The following is a 20,973-nucleotide window of genomic DNA, read 5'->3' on the forward strand; positions in this document are numbered from 1 at the left end:
GTTGAAGCAAACAAAAATAAAGGAAAATGTAATAAAACGTTTCACTGCACTCAAGTAGCAAATATTAGATCTTCTTGGAACTTACACCTAGAACAGGTCGCAGCGACTGAAGCTCTTCACTGTAACCACCCCAATCTTTCCATTCCTGGTACGCGCCTTCTTCCAGCAAATATTGATGACCTGCAAATCCTGGTTTCTCGTAAGCAACCCAACTAAATATCGGATGGGGGAAAAAAGCACATGAGAATGGAACCTTGCCACTAAACACAGAGCTGAATTTATCCCATAATCCTTCAAAACAGCAATAATATTGAGCTAAGACAGGTGAATTCTTTTTAAAAATATAAGGAACTCCTGAACTTTGGCCCTGTTGAAAGGAAGCTGTCTTTTTAATCAACCCAGACGGAAAAGGGATAAGTGAGATAAAATCTGAATAAAATAAAACCTTTTCCTAGGATAGATGAAATGAGGAGCCTTAGGTTCAAAGTCACCACAGGGTGACTGTTTGCTTGGCACACCAAAGAGGGAGGCTCCCTTGTTCTCAGGGTATACATGTGCAGTACCTAGCTTAGGTTAGAGAAGCCGGCGGTGCTGCTCTAACCTACACCGTCTGGCGGAGTGCATGCTCTAGCAATTGCCTCCTTTTTACTTATGGTGGAAATGGGGTAAGGTGGCAGCACAGGTGCTGGGCGCACCAGCCCTGCACTAGCCAAGAGCTCCCCATACCAGGGGAAATCTCACCTAGCCAGATCTGGCTGCTTTGTGATGACAGAGCGCCACTAGTCGTCTAGAATGCACCATAGAATCTGGTTATTTGCATTGATTTAACCCAATGAAATAGCTATGAAGACGAAGACAGCAACTGTACGTTGCATCTTATCTAGTGCAATTTCCGACACTATGGTGTTATTATTTGCAACAGCCTTTCCTTTATTCTGCAATTTAGAACTGTTTGTGGCATTTTCCTCTACTTACACTCCTTCCAACACTTTTATGGACCCCACTGATATAAGTGGCAGTGTCTTATTTTCTCCAGATTCTTCTTTTTGCTTTTCTTCCTCAACAAGAGTGAGTATTTCTGATTCCAGTTTCATGTGTTTCCCTTTGAAGAAAGGCTTCTCGTAAATGATTACCTGTAGCAAAGATGAAAGTGGCAGTTACTGAAAAAGTGCATTAGTTACAAGTTTTGACAGCAGATTGACTTTAGGTGCATAGCACAAAATGAACGAAGGATTAGACTACGAAACTAATATGTGGGTCTCTATACTGGCTCAGGGGTCTGCTCTAATATTTATTATCCAGTCACTGTATAAGTGAGTGCTGTGCCATCATACACCTAATTAGTGACTGGTAATCAGATATTACAAAAGTTGCAGTATCACTGTGTTTCAGCACCATGCATACACAGCCCAGCCACCATACCAGTACTCATGACATCACCACGGTAAATGAGTGTGTGGGTGTTTGGTTGCCACATTTAAAAGAGCTGGTCTCATAGTGATTAAATTAAATGTAATATATCAATTGGTTTTTACCTTTGGTTCTTCAATGGATTCAACTTTGCGGCCACCCTAAAAAAAATTACAAAAATAAAAACAACATACATATGTAAATTTATTACAAGCAAAACTATTTTACAAAAAACCAGTCTTCTTTAAGATGACTTTTTTCAAAGTCCACAATATCAAAGTCAAGAAGATTAAACACTGATGGGTGCAGTTAAGAATAAGAGTCCAAAGACCTTTAAACAGCACTGTATACTACTTTGAACGTCATTAAATACGATGTTTTATAGTTTATTTTTGTGAATCTTGCAGAGTCTTGTGACACTGTTATTGTTAACATAAGCTCTAATCATTTTACCATTTTCAAAGGTCTCAAGGACCTAATGTATGCTTCCTTCTTCTCCCAAAATGATAAGTTAGCATATTCACCAGGCTCCAACATTAAAGGGATTCCCTGGAAACCAGGTTCTTCAAAAATTAGCCATCTAGATTAAGATGAAAAAAACTTAAATAGTTCAGTGTTTCTGAATTACAACAAACATCAATGTCATGCTCATACAGTATCTTACAACAGAGGCCATTACCCATTAAAAGAAAGTAAATATAGGACCACATTTATCATATGCCACCAGCCCGAGAACAGATATGTTAGCACACACTTCTATGACTGTGCAGTCCAGTCTGGTCTGCTCTGGTCTTCTCCTGTAGACATAGCTACCACCTCTCGGGGAGGTGGATTAACTATGCTAACAGGAGAGCTCTCTCCCACCAGTGTAGAAGTGTCTTCATGTAAATGCTACAGGGGTGTAGCTGTACCAGTGCAACTGTACTGATGCAGCGTTTTAAGTGTAGACCTGCCCTCCCAATGGTTCTATGCTTGTTTGCAGGATTAGGGCCTAAGGAATTTTCACAATAGTTAACACATGTTTGGGGATTTGACCCTGTGTTGGGTAACAGGAGTTTCAGACAACGACTGAAGCCTGTATTATTGTCTATTTATTGGAGACATATTTTTGTATTTAAAAATAGATTTCATGGGTACAGAATTGATTTTTTTTAAGTGAGTTAAAGAAGATCCTCACCAACCTAGAGCCAGATTCAATGCAAACGCTATCCAGCTTTCATGACATATCAGACAACTGCAGATTTTTTGTTTGTTTTTTGGTTTGGTTGGTTTTATTTTCCTCACTATTAATTAAAAAGTTCAAATAGCTCAGAATTGAGACCCGAGTATTTTCACAATCAGCAGTTTCTTGGTTCCAGGCACAAAGTAGCCTTCCAGAATTTTGCCACACAGGACAAGTGCACTGATTAGTGAATGTTTTGTGGCACAGAGGAGTTCTTTCCCAGTAAATGCAAACTGCCGATAACTGAGAAAATTTGGCTATTTGGGTCTTTATATCTTTCCCAAAGTAGAGTCTCTACACTGTTAGATTTGTCTCTGCTTTATTGCATCCTCTTTAACACCTGGCATAGAAAGAATACAGCACAGATTGACCTTCTTGTTGTCCATTATTTGCATTTTTATAAAACCATTAATCACTCTCAGATAGTCTAAATGCAAGGCTTACAAGGATGCTTCCCCAAATTAGGTGGCACATACTAACTTTGATATTTTAATACAGTTGCTGAAATATGACTAAAACTCTGGTCTTGCTATGCTGCTGAAAGATCAAAACCATTACATGCCATTATTTAGTGGCATGTTTAGGGCACAGCTGGTTCGAAAATGGTCCCTCCCCCAAGGAAAATTTCAACTGTTCAAGGTTTACAGGGTTTTATTTTTGTGAACACCAATAACTTTTGGCTAAAAACCATTATGGGAACTGTAGTCCAGTTGGTGAAGCCAGCCTTTACAGCAGAATTCTGGCATGAGGCACAACAATGGCATTTCCAAATAAAAACTTTGTTTTTTTTTTTATGAAAAGTCAAAATTTTGCACAGAAAATTAAATTGTTTTTGAGAAAATGCTCATTTAGTTGAAAGCCAGATTTTCCACCCAAAGCAGTTTTGAGGGGAAATTTTTTATCATAGTTTAACCCGTAAAGTCATGACCCATAAGTGTTAAAGATAATGAATAAATCTCTTTAGTTAGCGTCAACTTTGTTTTAGATTCCAGTACTTCATTTGTCCACAAAAGGTACAACATGGGCAGCAGTATTATAAATGTGTGACCACACTTCCCTACCAATGTGTTTCAGTCCTAAAGTCAGAGTTCAGAAACTCAGTCCTTGCCTTCTCACTGGGTTTACTGAAGAAACTGAACTTATTGGCAGAAATCTCTCCATATAGGGCTGTCTTTCTTATGTGAAATTGATACTAATTAACATGGGGACCACAGCAGGTGACCCTATTAAAATGGGGTTGCGACCCACTTTTGGGTCCTGACCAACAGTTTGAGAACAGCTGGCTTAGTATTTATACGTAGGATAGCCTTTCAAACAGATATTCTTTTAGTGCAGTGGTTTTCAACACTTTTTCATTTGTGGACTCCTAAGAAAATGTCAAATGGAGGTACGGACCCTTTTGGAAATCTTCGGCATAATCTGCAGATCCACAGGGGTTCACAGACCACAGGTTGAAAACAACTGTTTTAGTGAGTGACCACCTCACACTAAGTGACCAGAAGTAAAATTGTATGTTTGCATGTCTGACAGCTATAACCAACAATTTTAAAATAAATTCCTTTTACATCAGTACATATACACACATAAAACTATATACTTACATGCCCCAATGTACTTTTATAGAACAAGTCTTCTGTGTTGTGCCAAATATACCAGTTTCCTCAGTGTCATCAAAAAATGAAGTTACAATTCCCAGTCCTTCTGGTCCTGTATACAGGTCAATTTGGCAAACCCTGTAATCCTGGAAAAATGGTAATTCTGAAATTGTAGCATCATTTTTTATTGTTCTTATATAATTTATTGTAACTAAATCAGTTTTTAAAACACTTCTGCTGTTCATAAGCCATTTAGCCTATTCTATCTCAGTTACAGCTATATGGAAGCCTGTAAGTGAAATGTGGTGTGGTTGGTGGTTTTTCCACTCTCTGTGTGTTGAAATCTCTCTCAATTATTCTCAAATCTAACTTTTCATTCCTGACTTTTCTGACACCTGTGCAGGCATGCATCTCCCTTGGTCTCTTCTATATTTTGTCTAATTAAATATGAGGATAACACTACAGAGAAAGTTCTTTAATAGAACCCTAATTTTTTTAAAAGCCTATTTACAAATCAGGCATGCCTCCTTTTCCCTTTCAAATATTGTTACAGCTTATAGCCTATTTTGGCAACCTTCAAATGGCAAGACTTCTGAATGATACGTTAACACACACACACAATAAGTTGTGTATGCTCATACCGTGTACATGAAAACCCACAATTTGTGTGGCTATAGATATTTGTTAATTCAAATCTGGGTTTGTGGGTGTGCACTAGAATGTGTGTAAATTGGGTGCACACAAAAAAATGTATGTTAGATCCCATGTACTTACTGAACTTTGGAGATTTTATTTTTAATCAATTTGAAAGGCTTACACTGCATTTTAAATTTCTACTATGTTTTGAGGGATTAAATAATGATAAATATCAAGGAATAGGGTTTCCTTTCTCCCCCATCATACTAGTACTATCAGAGTTGCTACTGCAATACACCACCAATTATTTTATTAACAACCCACAGAATCATTGCATAAACTCAAATGTGTCTCAAATACCCATACTTTAAGTAATGATATGTTTGGTGTGTTAATAAATCAGTTTCTTGACATCAGAATTATTTATGCCAATAGAGAAAACAAACTCTGAAAAATATTTAAGAATTGAACAAAAATAGATGATATTACTTGCCTTTACTACGTGTTTAATTGAACCAATCACTGCGGGCTTAGCTGAGTTATATTCATCTTTCTCTTCAGAAGTATTTTCACCCCAAATATTAGTGAATTCCAGTTCTCCTTCCTCCAGAGGAATAGAGGGTCCTTCAAAATTTGGTTTCTCATATAGAATCCAGCTAAAGAACAGAAAAGTTTCCCCTTCATACTTTCATGATGACATTTTAACTAATCATGATTTTCTAAAAGATATGCTCTAGTTCAACAACAGCTATTGGACTTGAAGCAAGAATTAATTCAGAGAAGTCATATGTCCTGGGTTATGCAGGAGATCAGACTAGATTATTCCTTCTGGCCTGATAACTATGATATATTCTCATTAGTATAGAGATTTATACATAATGCTGCCCACACTTTTTAAGTCCAAATGGGTTATGTACAAAAACCTTTTCCCCAAAATATAAAACATTGCCCATGAAAAAATCATTTAGTAAATGTAAAGCAGCCAAGAAACTAGGGTGGATAAAAATCAATGATTTTTTTTTATTTAAGTCAGCTTTTTAAGGAAAAACCTATCTAAAGATAATTTTAATTAAGATGCATTATAGCTCACAGATAACTCATCATGGAATAGGGATTATAAATTCTAATTCTATAGTATGAGACAATATATTCATGTAATGTTTAAGAAAAGTTTTGTAAATGAGTTCCAATAGTTCATGGATTAGGGACCCAATTTTATGGGGTTCCAGGGGCTTCTGTATAGATTATTTAGATTAGTCTTTCTATCTACCCAATGGGACTCAGTGCTAAATCTAGAACAGGGGTCGGCAACCTTTCAGAAGTGGTGTGCCGAGTCTTCATTTATTCACTCTAATTTAAGGTTTCACGTGCCAGTAATACATTTTAACATTTTTAGAAGGTCTCTTTCTATAAGTCTATAATATATAACTAAACTATTGTTGTATGTAAAGTAAATAAGGTTTTTAAAATGTTTAAGAAGCTTCATTTAAAATTAAATTAAAATGCAGAGCCCCCCGGACTGGTGGCCAGGACCCAGGCAGTGTGAGTGCCACTGAAAATCAGATCGCGTGCCGCCTTCGGCACACGTGCCATAGGTTGCCTATCCCTGATCTAGAAGATACCATCAGAAATGCTTAGTTTTGCAGTTCTCAAACTGTGGATTTGTGTCTCCAGAGATAACATGTAAAAATGTTTTTAAATAAACAATATAATATATAGAGGTGAGAAAGAACAGACCTCAACCATATTGTCCCTCTGCAAATTTGTGTACACAGAGTCAATCCCTTACCTCTCTCTAAAAGTACAAAGTTTCAAAAAGTTCAATGAACAGAAGATTGTTGGGGGCGGAATAGATCTGGAGAAGGAGAAGAAGTCTGGAGATAAATGTGAGAAGGGAGGGACAGGCAGTAGAAACACAAGTAACTGTTTGAGCAGCATATTCCAGAAGTCTTGAGGTCTTTGAGTGTAGCCTTCATTGATTTGAGATCTATCATACCATTCTCTCACTAGAAGGGAAAACCTATAATGGCAGCAGGCCATAAAAGAGACCCAGTTTGCATCTCATCTGTCTCTGAGTTGTGAAGAATATGTATTAAGGTTATAACAACCAACAAGAATGCACTTTTATGTAGAAATCCATGATTAAATCGAGTCTTCCTGATTAGTGATTTAAATCAATTTGATTTAAATCAAATCCACCCTGCATGAAACACGAGTTTTCTATCATGCTGGGCTGCATTTACCAATTCTCCACTTAATAAAAGCTTCTAATAAAGCATCTTATCTAAGAGACAGAAATCTGGAGTAGAAACTGTTTATACTTCCCTACCTCTACAATCCCATACCCTTAAGCATCAACTTCCTATTGCAGTCTTGCTTAACTAAGCTATGATATGTGCTATCCTAACATTTACAGTTAAAAACCATGATGCTTTCTATAATTAACTGTTTAATAAAATGTTAATGCAATCTTCAGTCTGTCTTAAATAATCAAATGCAAAGAAATGCACATCATACTATTATGCCTAGGCAAAGCTGAGGCACGAAAACAATGTGATCTTAAATAAATATACTAAATATCAAGACACAACAGGAGTAATAGTTAAGAAAGGACAGAAGCATTAACTCTGAAATTCTTTCCCAAAACAACTGATCAACTGGAGATAGTAAATACACCAAAAGTTGCTGACATGCAAGTTACTGTCCAGTGTTCGTGTTTAATGTTCTTTTAAAAATACAAATACCTACTGGTGGCATTGCAATTTCATTAGAAAGTGCTTGACACTTTTATATTGGTGCAATCTGGAATGGTAAGAATACTTGCTTTAACACAACACTTTCTAGGCTCACACCTAATCCCAGAACTTGTCTGAACCTCTAACTATGTGAAAAGATGCATTTTATTGTCAAACTCCTCACATCATCAATTTGGTAATAAAATATAATGAAGCAATAGGATCTGATGGGATATGAAGCTTCTGTCTAATAAAGCCACACTTACCATAAGGCGTGTTGTGAGGCATGAGGACAAAGGCTGAGTGTCTTCTATCATAGTGTGTGATGATATAGACAGAGTGATCATTTACTGAAGTTATTGCAAAAGGATTTGGTTAAGAGAAAAAATTTTTGTAGAGGAAATTCAAAGTGCTTTCTGTTGGTTTCCAGGACTCCACATCATGGCTACACTATATCACTGTGGTGGCGGTTTTTTTTATGAACAATGAGATAGCATATGCAAAAGTAGTTATGTAGAAAGGGATATTAAAATGAAAAAAGGAGGACTGCATGAATTTTATAGCAGCGTTATAAAAGCCTTTGGGCAGTTTATTTGGTAATTAGTCCAATGTGTAAACTAAAGTATGCAAATTAGATTGCTTTTCAACACGGATTAGTGGTGTAGAAGTTGACAAAAAAAAAATCTGTAACTTGTGAATTCCACGTATGTGACATCAAAAACAGCTACATCTATTAAAGAAGAATTTGTTAATGAAAAAATATTGCATCTTGGCTGTTAGTGTGCCAAGTATCCATCTGGGAAACTTTAAGCAGACTGAGTTTTAACCTCTCACCTACAGTATGCCCCCTTGAGGAAACAAAGATTTAAGAGAAATGCACACAGATTTTTAACTGAAATGATGTCACCATGATCATGCTTTACTATGATAACGTGCCCCCCCGCCGTCCCCGAATACTGCAATTCACTCCAGCCAGGCAGACTCTTGCACGCTCTTGGAACCCCAGCTGCCTACAGTTAATTCCATGCTACATATCATTGGCCTCAACAGGGCTCTGGTGGGTGCAGAGGTCTGCCTTAAGGGACATGTAAAGACCCTGTCTATTCTGGATCAGCAATCACGTTTGCTAAAACAGTTGCATATATGGTATAAAAGCAGCTCAGGCTAACCCAGTTGGCTGGACAATGGCCACAGTTTAGAGTTTAGAAGCCATGTACTAGCTTAGGAAGGGTCTAACATTAGAACACTGTTTCTTGATTTGGTTTGGCCAAAATATAATGAACAATCAAAATATGGTTAAATTGACAGAGTTGAAATAGTACCGCAATGGAGTTACAAAGTGGTTCTGCTCCCTTTGTTCCTAGCCTCATGGATATGGGGCAAAATCACATGGAGAAAAATTCCCATCTTACCATCCTCGGATGACTTTAACTAAAATCACTGATGACAGCACCCAAGAGCTGCAATCCAAAACATCATTAAAAACTTCTATACCATTCTTGTGAGAGTTTGATTCAGTATATATCACCATCTGTATTAAAACAAACAAAAAACCACCACAGGAGAATTATATATCACCATTTGTAATCTAACAGGAAATAGTAGTCTGTAACAAAAACCAGAAAATATAAACTTTACCTTGCCAGGTCTGGGATTGATTTTATTTTGGCTGTTTCCTGAAAATGCCTGATGGAGAGGGGAGAAAAAAATATGAATAGATATTTACAAGAGTGTGTCATTTTTCCATTATAAAACAGTAAAATAATTGTGTTCTCATTTGGTATTATTTAAATTGATTTTAATTTTATTTCAAATTTCTCCTACTGTAGACCACTCTGTCACATGTACACAAATGTTATACTAGTTAAAGTGTTGCCTGTGGACCAGGTACCCTTGAAAATCCTGCTGCCCAGCTTTCCAGATTTTCCAAAGGTGTTCTCACAGACCACTTAGAAAATTGGGGTTGTACTGGAATTACAGAAGTATGTGAATTCAATAAAGTGTAAAATGTTTTTTGTATAGAGATACCATGGAAAAAATGCAACAAAAACTATTTTTTAAAAAGCATATACAAATATTGGAAAGATTAGATATGCTGGCATATAAAAATATACATTTAAAATAATCAGCACAATCAATTTTCTTATGGACATCTTTTAGTTATAAATGTGGATTTATAAAATTACAAGAATGTGACAACATGAGTAGACTAAACAAAAATATGCCAGACAAAACAGTCAAAGTACACTGAGTTAGAAAACATACAATTTTAAAAGCAAACATTTTAAACCAATGTTGAACTAAGTAATAGAGAATATGCAATAAAGCTGTGATTATATATTGTGTTTCTAAAAAATAGAAGAAAACGTTAACATTTTTATTTATTTATATTGCACTAGTACCTATGGACCAAGACCCCATCATCTTCAGCAGTGGATAAAGAACAAAAAGACATTCCCTGCCCCAAGGAGTTTACAATCTAAGTAAGAGACAACACACCACAGATGGATACCAACAGACTGCAAGTGCAAGGAAACAATGGGACAATGCTGGTGAGCATGACAGGCATTGGTCTCAAAACACCAGCTGCCTAATGATGGCTCATTTTTTATAGGCATCATCGTAATGAGTTGAGACTAGTACTGCAGGACTGGTTTTCTAGCTTCTGATTAAATTCCAGTCAGCACTTGCCCAGTTTTTTAAGGTAACTGTTTGTTGCTGTCCTTATATTCCTTTCCTTTATGCTGCTTATTAACTTTACTATCAAGCTTAGTCAAGAGAACATACACAATAGGTCCACTTCATACAAATAAAACAATTGTTTCTTCCTCTCCTAAGGAAGATAAAGTAAAAAAGGCCCCAATCTTGCAAAGGGAGATGTATGGAGTCCTATGAAATCCATAGGAGTCAGTTTCATCTTTTTGCAGGATCAGGACCCTATGCTTGTCAAAAACATTCCATTTAACCCAAGGGCAACAGAATAAACATGGATGGGTAAGTAACCATTGAACTATCTTTAGTCATTGAGCTTCACAATTTATTTTTGAAATCATGCCATTAGAAAAGATCAGAGCAAGAGCCCCTTCTCTTCACAGTAAAAGCAGCAAAGAGTCCTGTGGCACCTTATAGACTAACAGACGTTTTGGAGCATGAGCTTTCGTGGGTGAATACCCACTTCGTCACAGTGTAAATCCAAACTACTGCTACACCCAAACTAATCTGCAGTCTTGAAACATTTGACAAAAGTCTCAACTCTGATGGAAAGAACATGCAACCTTAATAGTGCAGGACAGGGCTTTCTGTTTCCTTGAGGAGGAAAAAAAAAACAACAGCCTTCCAAATGTCCCAACCTACTATTTTTTTAAAAAAAGATTAAGCACTGTGGTGGATACACCAAAGAGAGCAGAAAAATTATTCAGTTTACAGAAAACCAAGAAGTACTTCTCAATTCTCCCTCAATTCTATACACCATTTTGAGGGGATTATTAAATTTGGGAGCTCACAGCTCTGCTACTCTCCTTTTTTCCTACCACCTACTGAATGTACTTTACCTTTTTGATATTGGTGGGGAATATTTTTGAACGTTAGAAGTCTGTAGATGGTGGGGGATAGCTCAGTGGTTTGAGCATTGGCCTGCTAAACCCAGGCTTGTGAGTTCAATCCTTGAGGGGGCCATTTGGGAGAACTGGGGTAAAAATCTGGGGATTGGTCCTGCTCTGAGCAGCAGGTTGGACTAGATGACCTCCTGAGGTCCCTTCCAACCCTAACATTCTATGATTCTATAGAAATAGCTGTACATTTATTCATAGTTCAGACAGCAGTAATGTGAGTTGATCCTAACATGTAGTGCAACAGAACATTACTGAGGGAAAAAGCAGGTCTGCCCTTAAATTAACTTTAAAAATCAAGTTAATATTCTGTGTGAATACTTCCCATGAACACCCATTCTGTGAACAGACAAAAGGACTTCAATATCCAGGGTTATTAATCAAGCATCTTTCACCAGGCCATTTTTAAAGTCTCCTTAAAAATTATGACTACTGCCCTAAATACAAGGAGTACAGAGGAAAAGTTAAGGAAGCCTGACCCATTATCTCTGCAGCAGTGAAATGGCCCTGTGTCTTGTTGGGGAGAGAAGCAGTGAATATCAATAGGAAGTGTATGTCTTCAAAAGTCTACAGAATTGGGCAAGAAAACAGAAAGTGTTCTACTGATCTACAGAAGTAAATCAGAACAAGCTTTATTTTAAAAAAGGGAAACTGAGGATTCAGAACAGAATGTCTAGTGTTTGATTATTATTTATTAAGATTCCTAGGATAAGGACACATTGTAGAATCATCAATAAGGGCTACACACACAATATAATTTCCATATTTACCCACTCTTTTAAACTCACAATTTATGTACTTCACTACTTGGAAGGAAAAACAAGTCAAATTGTGTGTACTGAAGATAACATGAAAGCTGAAGAACTTTTCCAACCAGTTAGAAGAACTGCAACGTACTCACCTCTCCGTCTAGAAAGCCAGAAGGGATATTTGGTTCATATGAGCTAGACTTTAACAAGCTTGAGAAATTTTTGTCAGTGCTTCCATAGTTTGGCATTTGTGAATTTAGTTCTTCTTTTGCATCTCCTGTTTGCAAATATTTTTCCATGTAATTTGGAACTTTTAAACCTGAAAGAGACTGAATTGCAAAATCAAAATGAAAGAGTTTGTTTTGTGTTTTAGCAGCCAAGCAGGGTTTCATAAGGTTTAATTTTCTGAATTATTTAGTTTTATTACCTCAGATTTTTGAGGCATGTCAAATGGTCTGCCTGCATCAAGTTGTGAAGAAGGCATCCCTGAGGAGTCAGTTGCGAAAGTTGTTGTGATAGTATTTACTGAGGTTACAGAGGGAGTAAACACCTTTCCTTTAACTGTAGATGACAGCAAGCTTGAGAAGACAGCGCTTTTTTCCAGACGGGACCTCTTAATTTCACCATCCGTACTATCCCTGTTCTGCATTTTAAGTTGTAGGGCTGGTGCTAGATCTTGTGTTTTTCCTCTCTTTATTCCCAAACCCAATATAAATATATTGGGATCAAATACTTTCTCTAAGTTGTCTTCATGAATTGGAGGCATTGCAAAATGGGGTGCAGGGGAATTTGGAAGCTTTGGCCTTTTCTTCTTCTGGGGTATGCAAACTGAGCTGTCTAGATTTTTGATAGTTTCAGTAAACTTTTTCATGTCAGAAGGGGAATCAGAAATACTCTCATCTTTACAAGGAGAAATATTACCAGTGTTACTTGGGCTTTGCTGAGTATTGGTAATATTTTGCTCCAATGTCTTTATGTTTTCTAAATTGCCTTTGTTAGACTGCATGTTTGTAGAGATTGGTTCTCCTGTTTCTGTCTTTTTGCCTTCATTTTGTATCTGAAAAAGCACATTCTGCCCCAGTTCTGATTCTTTGGAAACTACATCAGATTTTAGGGGACATTTATCATCTTTACAAGGAGATGAGATTTCTATGTTTGATAACAGTATTTTTTCATCACTTTGGTGGGATTTTGAGCTTGCATTAATTGCTCTATTAGCATTATCTTTTAAGATTTCATTTTTGTTGGAGTCTTGTACAGAAATTATAGGTAACAAACTGTCTTTATTAATAGTGGTAGGTTCTACATCTGCTTGTCTTAAAGAGCAACCATTAGCATCTGCTTTGCTTGTTTGGTTAAACAGCGATCCTGCAACTTTTCCTTTCTTAAGTTCTGCTGCCTTTTCAACTTCCTCATTACCTAACGTTCCTACTTGAGAACCTTCTTCAGGTTTGGCCTTTATTTCTGCTGAGCCTTCTTTCACCCATGATACATTTTCAGGTAACTTCTGGTGATTGTTTTGCTTATTAATTATTTTATCAGTTTGTTCATATTCCTGGGGTTGTTTTCCAAATTTCAGCTTTGCTCTACCAACAAATGTATTTGATACAGTGTTATTTTTCAAAGCAGGGACATCAGAGGGTCGCTGGCGCTGATTAGCACGTTTATTTTCAAACAAGGAAATTTTGTTGGCAATGCTGCTGTTAATTTTATTAACTGGCTTTTCAAGAGAATCGTGTTCATTTTCTAGGTCTTCAAGACTTTTAGGAGCTTTAAAATTCAGTTCTACATTCTTGGGTTTGGCAGGACTGCAAGAAGCACAGTGAAAGTTATTTTGCAATGTATTCTTAAGTTGAATCATTGTACTAATTTAAAAATAAGAAATAAAACACAGTTTCATAACAATATATTTTTCCAGTATCAATATTCAGTTTAAGTTACAATATTCCAAAAGGATTTCATAAAAAGAAAGGAATAATAAGTGTGCTACCAACAGTAACCCAAAGTCAGGAACAATGTATTTCACAATGTCAAACATAGGGTTGGCCATTTGGCTGGTCCCAAACTAGCTAACTAGTCAAATATTATTCAAACAACATCAGATATGGTCACATATTTGAAAGCACTGATTTATTATAATATTAACCAAAAAGAGTAAGACTTTATGATCTTTAATAGGCTTAGCCTTAGACAGGTACTTATGCTTAATTACAAAAAACAAGTTATTTAACAGAGTTAATTTAATTCGGGAAAAAAATGAGAAACACAACGAAATGAAGTTCTGAAAAAGGCAAGAATGGCATTATGATGCAATGAAAAAGATAGGCAGACATCTACATCAGGGCATTCTTGCTGGAATATTGGACGATATTTGACCATGGTCAACTAATACAGTCAACTGATATTATTTGACTAGCTTACCAAACTTAGAAACACACCCACACACACTCACACACAAAGTTCCTAACAATATTTCGTAGATAAACACAGTGTATCAGATAGCCAAACACTGCAGAGGATTTCAACTATTTACATATCTCAAAAGTCAAAGTTTAACTGTGGAGACAATTTATTGAATTCTTTTTTATGTCAGATACATTTTTAGTGTAAACCGAGGTGGGCTTTTGAAGAATTAATTTATTTCACTATTTTCCCTTTTTAAACTTGGAATACATTGAAAGAGTTCCATTTTCACCCAACCTTTTTTAAAATTTGAAATCAACCAAAATTATTACTTGATATCCAACATCATATTTTCTGATTTATTTCTCCTGTAAATATACCTGTTAAATTGGGTAGTAAGAAACATTTTCTCCCAATTATGAATTTTGTTTGATAATTTACAGTGAAGTCTGAAAAGTTTTGTTAACTTCTGTTTCTAAACGCAAGATGACAAATTTGCAAGGCCAGATTCTGAGCTGTGCTTCTTAGGAGGTGCAGCCTGGGCAGTCAGGAGCAATGGCTTTATATCACCTTTCTGACTCCCAAATTCTTGGTTGTTCCAAGGCCCCTTGATTATGTTGAACTTTCTCTGGGGCTGGTCTAATTGATGGAAGCTTCACTCAGCTGTCTATGGGCCATCCTGCAGCCCAGAACAGCCAGAGCAGAGTGCTCTGGTCACACTCCATCCAATGCACTCTACATAAGGGACTCCAAAGGAGATGGGATAGGGCTGTTATGCTGGCAAGGAACCTCTTCGCAAAATAGAGGAGGGTGGGGAGAGAAGGAATTCCTGGCAGGGCAGGGGGAAATGTCTGTTTTCAGACCCTTTTATGCTGCAGGAACAATGTAAACAGGACAGAACACAGTAAAGAATTAGGGCATAAATCTTCAAAACTTGTCAGAGTGGTATATTAAAAGTGTTAACTGACCCATTCTCCCCTCAATGATTGTGATCTGTTCCCTAAACATTACAGGGAGTTACACACATGCACTGATGAGAGAACACATAGTGTGTGTAAATGCACTACATGAAGTCTGGCGATTGTGGGAGATCACCGATCAGCTCCCAGCAGGCTTTAAAAAAAAAAAAAAGACAGGTGAAGTCTATACAGTAACTCCTCACTTAACGTTGTAGTTATATTCCTGAAAAATGCGACTTTAAGTGAAATGATGTTAAGCAAATCCAATTTCCCCTTAAGAATTAATGTAAGTGTGTGTGGGGGGGGTTAGGTTCCAGGGCAATTTCCCCTACTCTGCAAACACCAGGGGCGGGAGGCTCAACCCTCAGCCTGCCCACTCCACCCCTTCCCCCAAGCCTTCACCCTTAACCCACCTCCTCCCCCTTTTACTTCGCATGCTACATCCTGGCTCCTCCCCCCTCCCTTATAAATGCCACAAACCAGCTGATTGCCACATTCAGGAGGCAGGGGAGGGAGGAGGCGTGCCGAGTCCTCGCTCCTCCCCCCTCCCTGGGGCAATCAGATGGCTTGCCGCGTTTGGGAGGCAGGGGGAGCCTGCGCACCGAGTCCTTGCTCCTCTCTCCTGCCTCCAAAATGCTGCAAGCCAGCTGACTGCCGCAGGCAGGAGGTGGGGAGAGGACGGGGAAGGCGCTGATCTGTGGGGTCTGCCAGCGGGTGGGAGGCACGGGGGGGCATAGGGAGGCTGCCAGCTGTGGAGAAAGCAGGCAGCTAAACAAGGTAAGAGTGGAGGATTGCACAACTTTAAATGAGTATGTTCCCTAATTGATCAGCAACGTAACAATGAAACGACTTTAAGTGAGGAGTTACGGTACATGATCGGCTGGCATACACTCATGCTTATCTGTTTGGATAGAATACTATTCACTAAATTGAATAGATATTGACATAGGTGGGAGTACAAATGAGTTTATGTGGACAGCCTATATAGCACAGCAAATGTCATCTCTTTTGTAAGACGTCCCTCTACCAACACAGGCATACTGATGACAGAAACTTGTTCAAATATGATCACAACTAGAAGGTACGTAAGTTTCATCACTGTAGACTCAGACTCTAAGGCCAGAAGGGACCATCGTGATCATCTAGTCTGACCTCCTGATCAATGCAGGCCACAGAACCTCACCCACCCACTCCTGTAATAGACCCCTAATCTCTGGCTGAGTTACTGAGTCCTCAAATCATGATTTAAAAATGTAAAATTACAGAGAATCTGCCATTTACACTTGTTTTAAACCTGCAAGTCACCAATGCCCCGTGCTGTACAGGAAGGTAAAAACCCCACAGGGTCCCTGCCAATCTGACCCAGGGGAAAATTCCTTCCTGACCCGAAATACGGCAATCAGTCAGAGCCTGAGCACGTGGGCAAGACCCACCAGAAAGATACCTGGGTTAGAATTCTCTGTAGTAACTCAGAGCCCTCCCCATCTAGTGTCCCATCACTGGCTGGTGGAAATATTTGCTACTAGCAGTTGAAGGTTGCCTACATGCCATTGTAGGCAGCCTCATCATAGGGATGATGAGAGGAAGGGATAGTTCAGTGGTTTGAGCATGGGCCTGCTAAACTCACGGTTGTGAGTTCAGTCTTTGAGGGGGCAATTTGGGAAGTTAGTTGGGGACTGATCCTGCTTTGAGCAGGGGGTTGGACTAGATGACCTCCTGAGGTCCCTTCTAATAATCTATGAACCTCTCCATAAACTTATCAAGCTCAGTCTTGAAGCCAATTAGGTGTTTTGCCCCCACTGCTCCCCTTGGAAGGCTGTTCCAGAAGTTCAAGCCTAAACTTGTTGATGGCCAGTTTATATCTATTTATTCTGGCACTTAACTTAAATAACTCCGCTCCCTCGCTGCTATTTATCCCTTTGATGTATTTATAGAGAGCAATCATATCTCCCCTCAGCCTTCTTTTGGTTAGGCTAAACAAGCCAAGCTCTTTGAGTCTCCTTTCATAAGGTTTTCCATTCTTCATATAATCCTAGTAGCCCTAGTAGAACATTTAGCAAGCAGAGAAAAGAAACTGTTAAAACTTAGGGACCATTCTAAATGCCCCCTAGGCAGACTGTATTTCAGCAAGAACAAACTGAAACCATGAAAACCATGTCTATGGGGCTTGTCTATGGTTACAGCATTGCAGTGGTGGCGCCGCTGTAGCGTTTAGCGAAGATGCCACCTACGTTGACAGGAGAGGATCTCCCACCAGCATAGGGAGTCCACCTCCGAGAGGAGACAGCTATGTCAACAGAAGTCCTCATACAGCTTCATAAGCAAGATTCTCCAGATATTTAGGGCTTGTCTATACTGCAAATTAAAAACCTGCCGCTGGCTGGATCTCTGGGGCTGTTTAATTGCTGTGTAGACTTCTGGGCTCAGGATGCAGCTTGAGCTCTAGGACCCGCCTATCTCGCTGGATCCTAGAGCCTGGGCTTGGACACTGCAATTAAAAAGCCCCACAGCCCGAGTCAGCTGTCATGGGCCAGCCGTGGGTGTCTAATTGCAATACAGACATACTGTTAGACACAGTTTTTTGCTTGCCTATAGCTAGTGTTTCTTAAACTTTTGAAAGCTGAGTTCTCATTCAGGAAAAGGAAACCAGTTGTGCCCTCACCTCCTGCAATTGTTTTAAGACTAATTTTAATGTATATATCTTTCATGTCCCCCTCCCCGGACAGTCCTTCACTCTCACCACCCTACACTTTGGGCACTTCTGGTGGAGTGTTCATAATATGATCCTTCTGTTCCTTTCTTACATGCTTTGACAAGCACTCAGTTTTAACATTTAAAGTATTATTAAGCAAATCTGAGTTAGCACCCATTGAAATAAACAAGGCAGTTAACTCCTTACAGGTATAATTGCAGGCTCACTTCAATTCAGGCAAATACCACTGCCTCAGTTAACTTTCAAAATGTGAAGCATGTGTTTCTTCACAGCAACAGGTAGAAACCTCTCTTTTAAAAAATGAAAACAGACTCTGCCAAATAATTAAGAGGTCAGGGCACCCCACATCTGAACTTTTGAGAACCCATTCCTCCAAAGAGGGATGTTCTACGCTTTGGGAAATGCTGCCTTAAAACATGAGGCACCAGTTAAGGTATACTTTGTACACCTCTACCCCGCTATAATGCGACCCGATATAACACGGGTTCGCATATAGTGCAGTAGCAGTGGGGCTCTGGCGGCGCTTTAAAGGGTCCGGGGCTCCGGCTGCTGCAGGGAGCCCCAGGCCCTTTAAATCACCGCTGGAGCCCTGCCGCCGCTACCCCGGGGTTGCGGCAGCGGGGCTCAGTCGGCGATTTAAACGGCCTGGGCTCCTCGCATGTGGCCAGAGCCCGGAGCTCTTTAAATCACCGCCGGAGCCCTGCCGCTGCTACCCCGGGGCTGCGGCAGCGGAGCTCTGGGGTCGATTTAAAGGGCCTGGAGCTCCCCACGGCTGGAGCCCTGGGCTCTTTAAATCACCACTGCAGCCCTGCCACCGCTACCCCATTTAACGGCATTTCACCTATAACGCGGTTGGGATTTTTGGCTCCCCATGAACGCGTTATATCGAGGTAGAGGTGTATTAAATTGAACAAACAATGCCATACGTAGCAAAGGTAAAAAAACCAAAACACCTGGCTCATTGTTGGTGTGCTTGAAATATATTCTTATGTGGGGAAGAGTGGAAGATAGATTATCCATCTATCATGTAAACCTGCCTCCTACACTCATTCAAGTCTGGTTAATTCATGCAATTCACTAAACCTGCAAACTGTCTCCTCACCAAGTGTGAGCAGGTATAATGCCTGGTCTACACTAGGAAATTAAGTTGGTATAATTACGTTGCTCAAGGGTGTGAAAAATCCATACCCCTGAGTGACGCAGTTAAACTGACCTAAACCCCCATGTAGACAGCACTAGGCTGATGGGAGAATTCTCTTGTCAACCTAGCTACCGCCTCTTGGGAAAGTGGACTACCTACCCTGACAGGAGAAGCCCTCCCATCGACATAAGCAGCGTCTTCTTTGAAGTGCTACAGCAGCACACTACAGTGTTTTAAGTGTAGACAAGCCCTAAGATAAATACTGGTGGATTCCCCTTTAAAGATGACACACTGTCTACAACGTAGCAGTCAGCTGAAGCAAGCAGTTAGAATTCCCCCAGTTTAGCCATATAAGGAAGGTGACTCAAATAGGCAACATACGGCAAAAATGACAAGCTTCACAAATTACACTGATGCCAGAACATCAGAGACTGACACAAGCAAAACAAAATTGTGTGATCACAGACCTGGCTAATTTAACAAATGGACACAAATGCAGGCAGCTACAAACCAATATTTGAACATCACCTGTGATAACTGAGGCCAAGACTTGCATTAAGAATATCAAATAGTTGCAAGCCTCAGGTCTTATGCTTCCTTCAGAGCTACTGTAATGTAGTATCATCCTAAATTTAGCCATAACTTCATTAATGGTAGACTCAGGTTACTTGGGCCTCAAATTATAGCACCTTTAAAAAGGTGCAATAATAGAATAAAGAAAGTATCCTAGATTTTAAATATCCATATCTTGTAATGTGTGGAGGTGGGTGGGGTGGGGTGAGGGAGGTTAGCTACCCTTGTTTGCCAAAACAATTTAAAAGACAAAAAATACTACCACTACTTGTATGAAACTGTCAAATGAAAAAAACAACCCACAAATGTTTTTGCTATCTGTAATACTTCTATAGCAGCATTTAACTATTCCCAGATCTTTGTGCATAATGGTGTAAAAGCAAGCATGTTTTGGCATTATAAAACACAACTATATTGCTAAGGTTTAGTTTCATTTGATAGGTCAGGGGAAAGTGAATGTGTGAAAATAACTGGGGTTAGTCAAATAGAAAGGGATAAAAAGTAAACATTTAAAAAAATACTTCATGTCTTATTAACTTTTAAAAGACTAAAAACACAGCCCTCTGAGCTATCCAAGGTAAATTTCTTCTTCTGTCTAATGTAGTGGGTGTGTGGGGAAAAAAGTCTCTTTGTAATGAGATTGCCAATCTTTTTTTCCATTACACAGCAGTTTGATACACACCTAGTTTTACAATTTGCATGTTCTGATTGGAACATTTTCAAATTATGACCTGATGAATCTCATCTGGTATCTTAACTAAGTCAGCTGCCTATATAGTGTGTGACATTCACTTGACAGATGCTGTTACAGTAGTGTATAACTAACAACAGTAGTCAACAATCTCACTATAAGGCCATGTCTATACTATCGCTTATGTCGGCAAAACGTATGTCAATCGGGGGTATGAAAAAAAAAAACACCCTCCTGCGCGACGTATGCCAGTGGTAGTGTGCACAGTGCTGTTGGTGGGAGAGCTTCTCCTGCCAACACAGTTACCGTTGCTCGTTGGGGGTGATTTTATTATGTTGATAGGAAAGCTCTCTCCTGTCAGCATAGAGCAGCTACACGAGAGATCTTACAGTGGTGCAGCTGCATCGATACAACCATGCCACTGTAAACTTTCTAGTGTAGACACAGCTTAAGAAGCACAAGAGAATCAATCTTGCAGGCTATTGAGCATGTCCTACGAGACACTGAGCACCTCTGATGTCAGTAGAAGTTAATGAGA

General features: G+C 39.0%; 1 protein-coding gene across 4 annotated transcripts in view; it reads right to left on the bottom strand.

Annotated features, from left to right (window-relative positions):
* The window catches only part of CRYBG1 (crystallin beta-gamma domain containing 1), a 167,556-nt gene that overhangs the window by 32,024 nt on the left and 114,559 nt on the right, over nucleotides 1–20,973 (bottom strand). For all 4 annotated transcript variants that reach the window (XM_039529215.1, XM_039529216.1, XM_039529218.1 and 1 more), the window contains 10 exons: nucleotides 12,383–13,763; nucleotides 12,108–12,284; nucleotides 9,237–9,284; nucleotides 9,011–9,129; nucleotides 5,357–5,519; nucleotides 4,234–4,373; nucleotides 1,864–1,990; nucleotides 1,536–1,571; nucleotides 976–1,133; nucleotides 86–212 (listed from right to left, as the gene is read on the bottom strand). In XM_039529215.1, coding sequence (XP_039385149.1) covers nucleotides 86–212; nucleotides 976–1,133; nucleotides 1,536–1,571; nucleotides 1,864–1,990; nucleotides 4,234–4,373; nucleotides 5,357–5,519; nucleotides 9,011–9,129; nucleotides 9,237–9,284; nucleotides 12,108–12,284; nucleotides 12,383–13,763 — 2,476 coding nt within the window. The remainder of the gene's footprint in view (nucleotides 1–85; nucleotides 213–975; nucleotides 1,134–1,535; nucleotides 1,572–1,863; nucleotides 1,991–4,233; nucleotides 4,374–5,356; nucleotides 5,520–9,010; nucleotides 9,130–9,236; nucleotides 9,285–12,107; nucleotides 12,285–12,382; nucleotides 13,764–20,973) is intronic.

The sequence above is a fragment of the Mauremys reevesii genome, linkage group 3, assembly GCF_016161935.1.
Source record: "Mauremys reevesii isolate NIE-2019 linkage group 3, ASM1616193v1, whole genome shotgun sequence".
NCBI classification, from domain to species: Eukaryota; Metazoa; Chordata; order Testudines; family Geoemydidae; genus Mauremys; species Mauremys reevesii.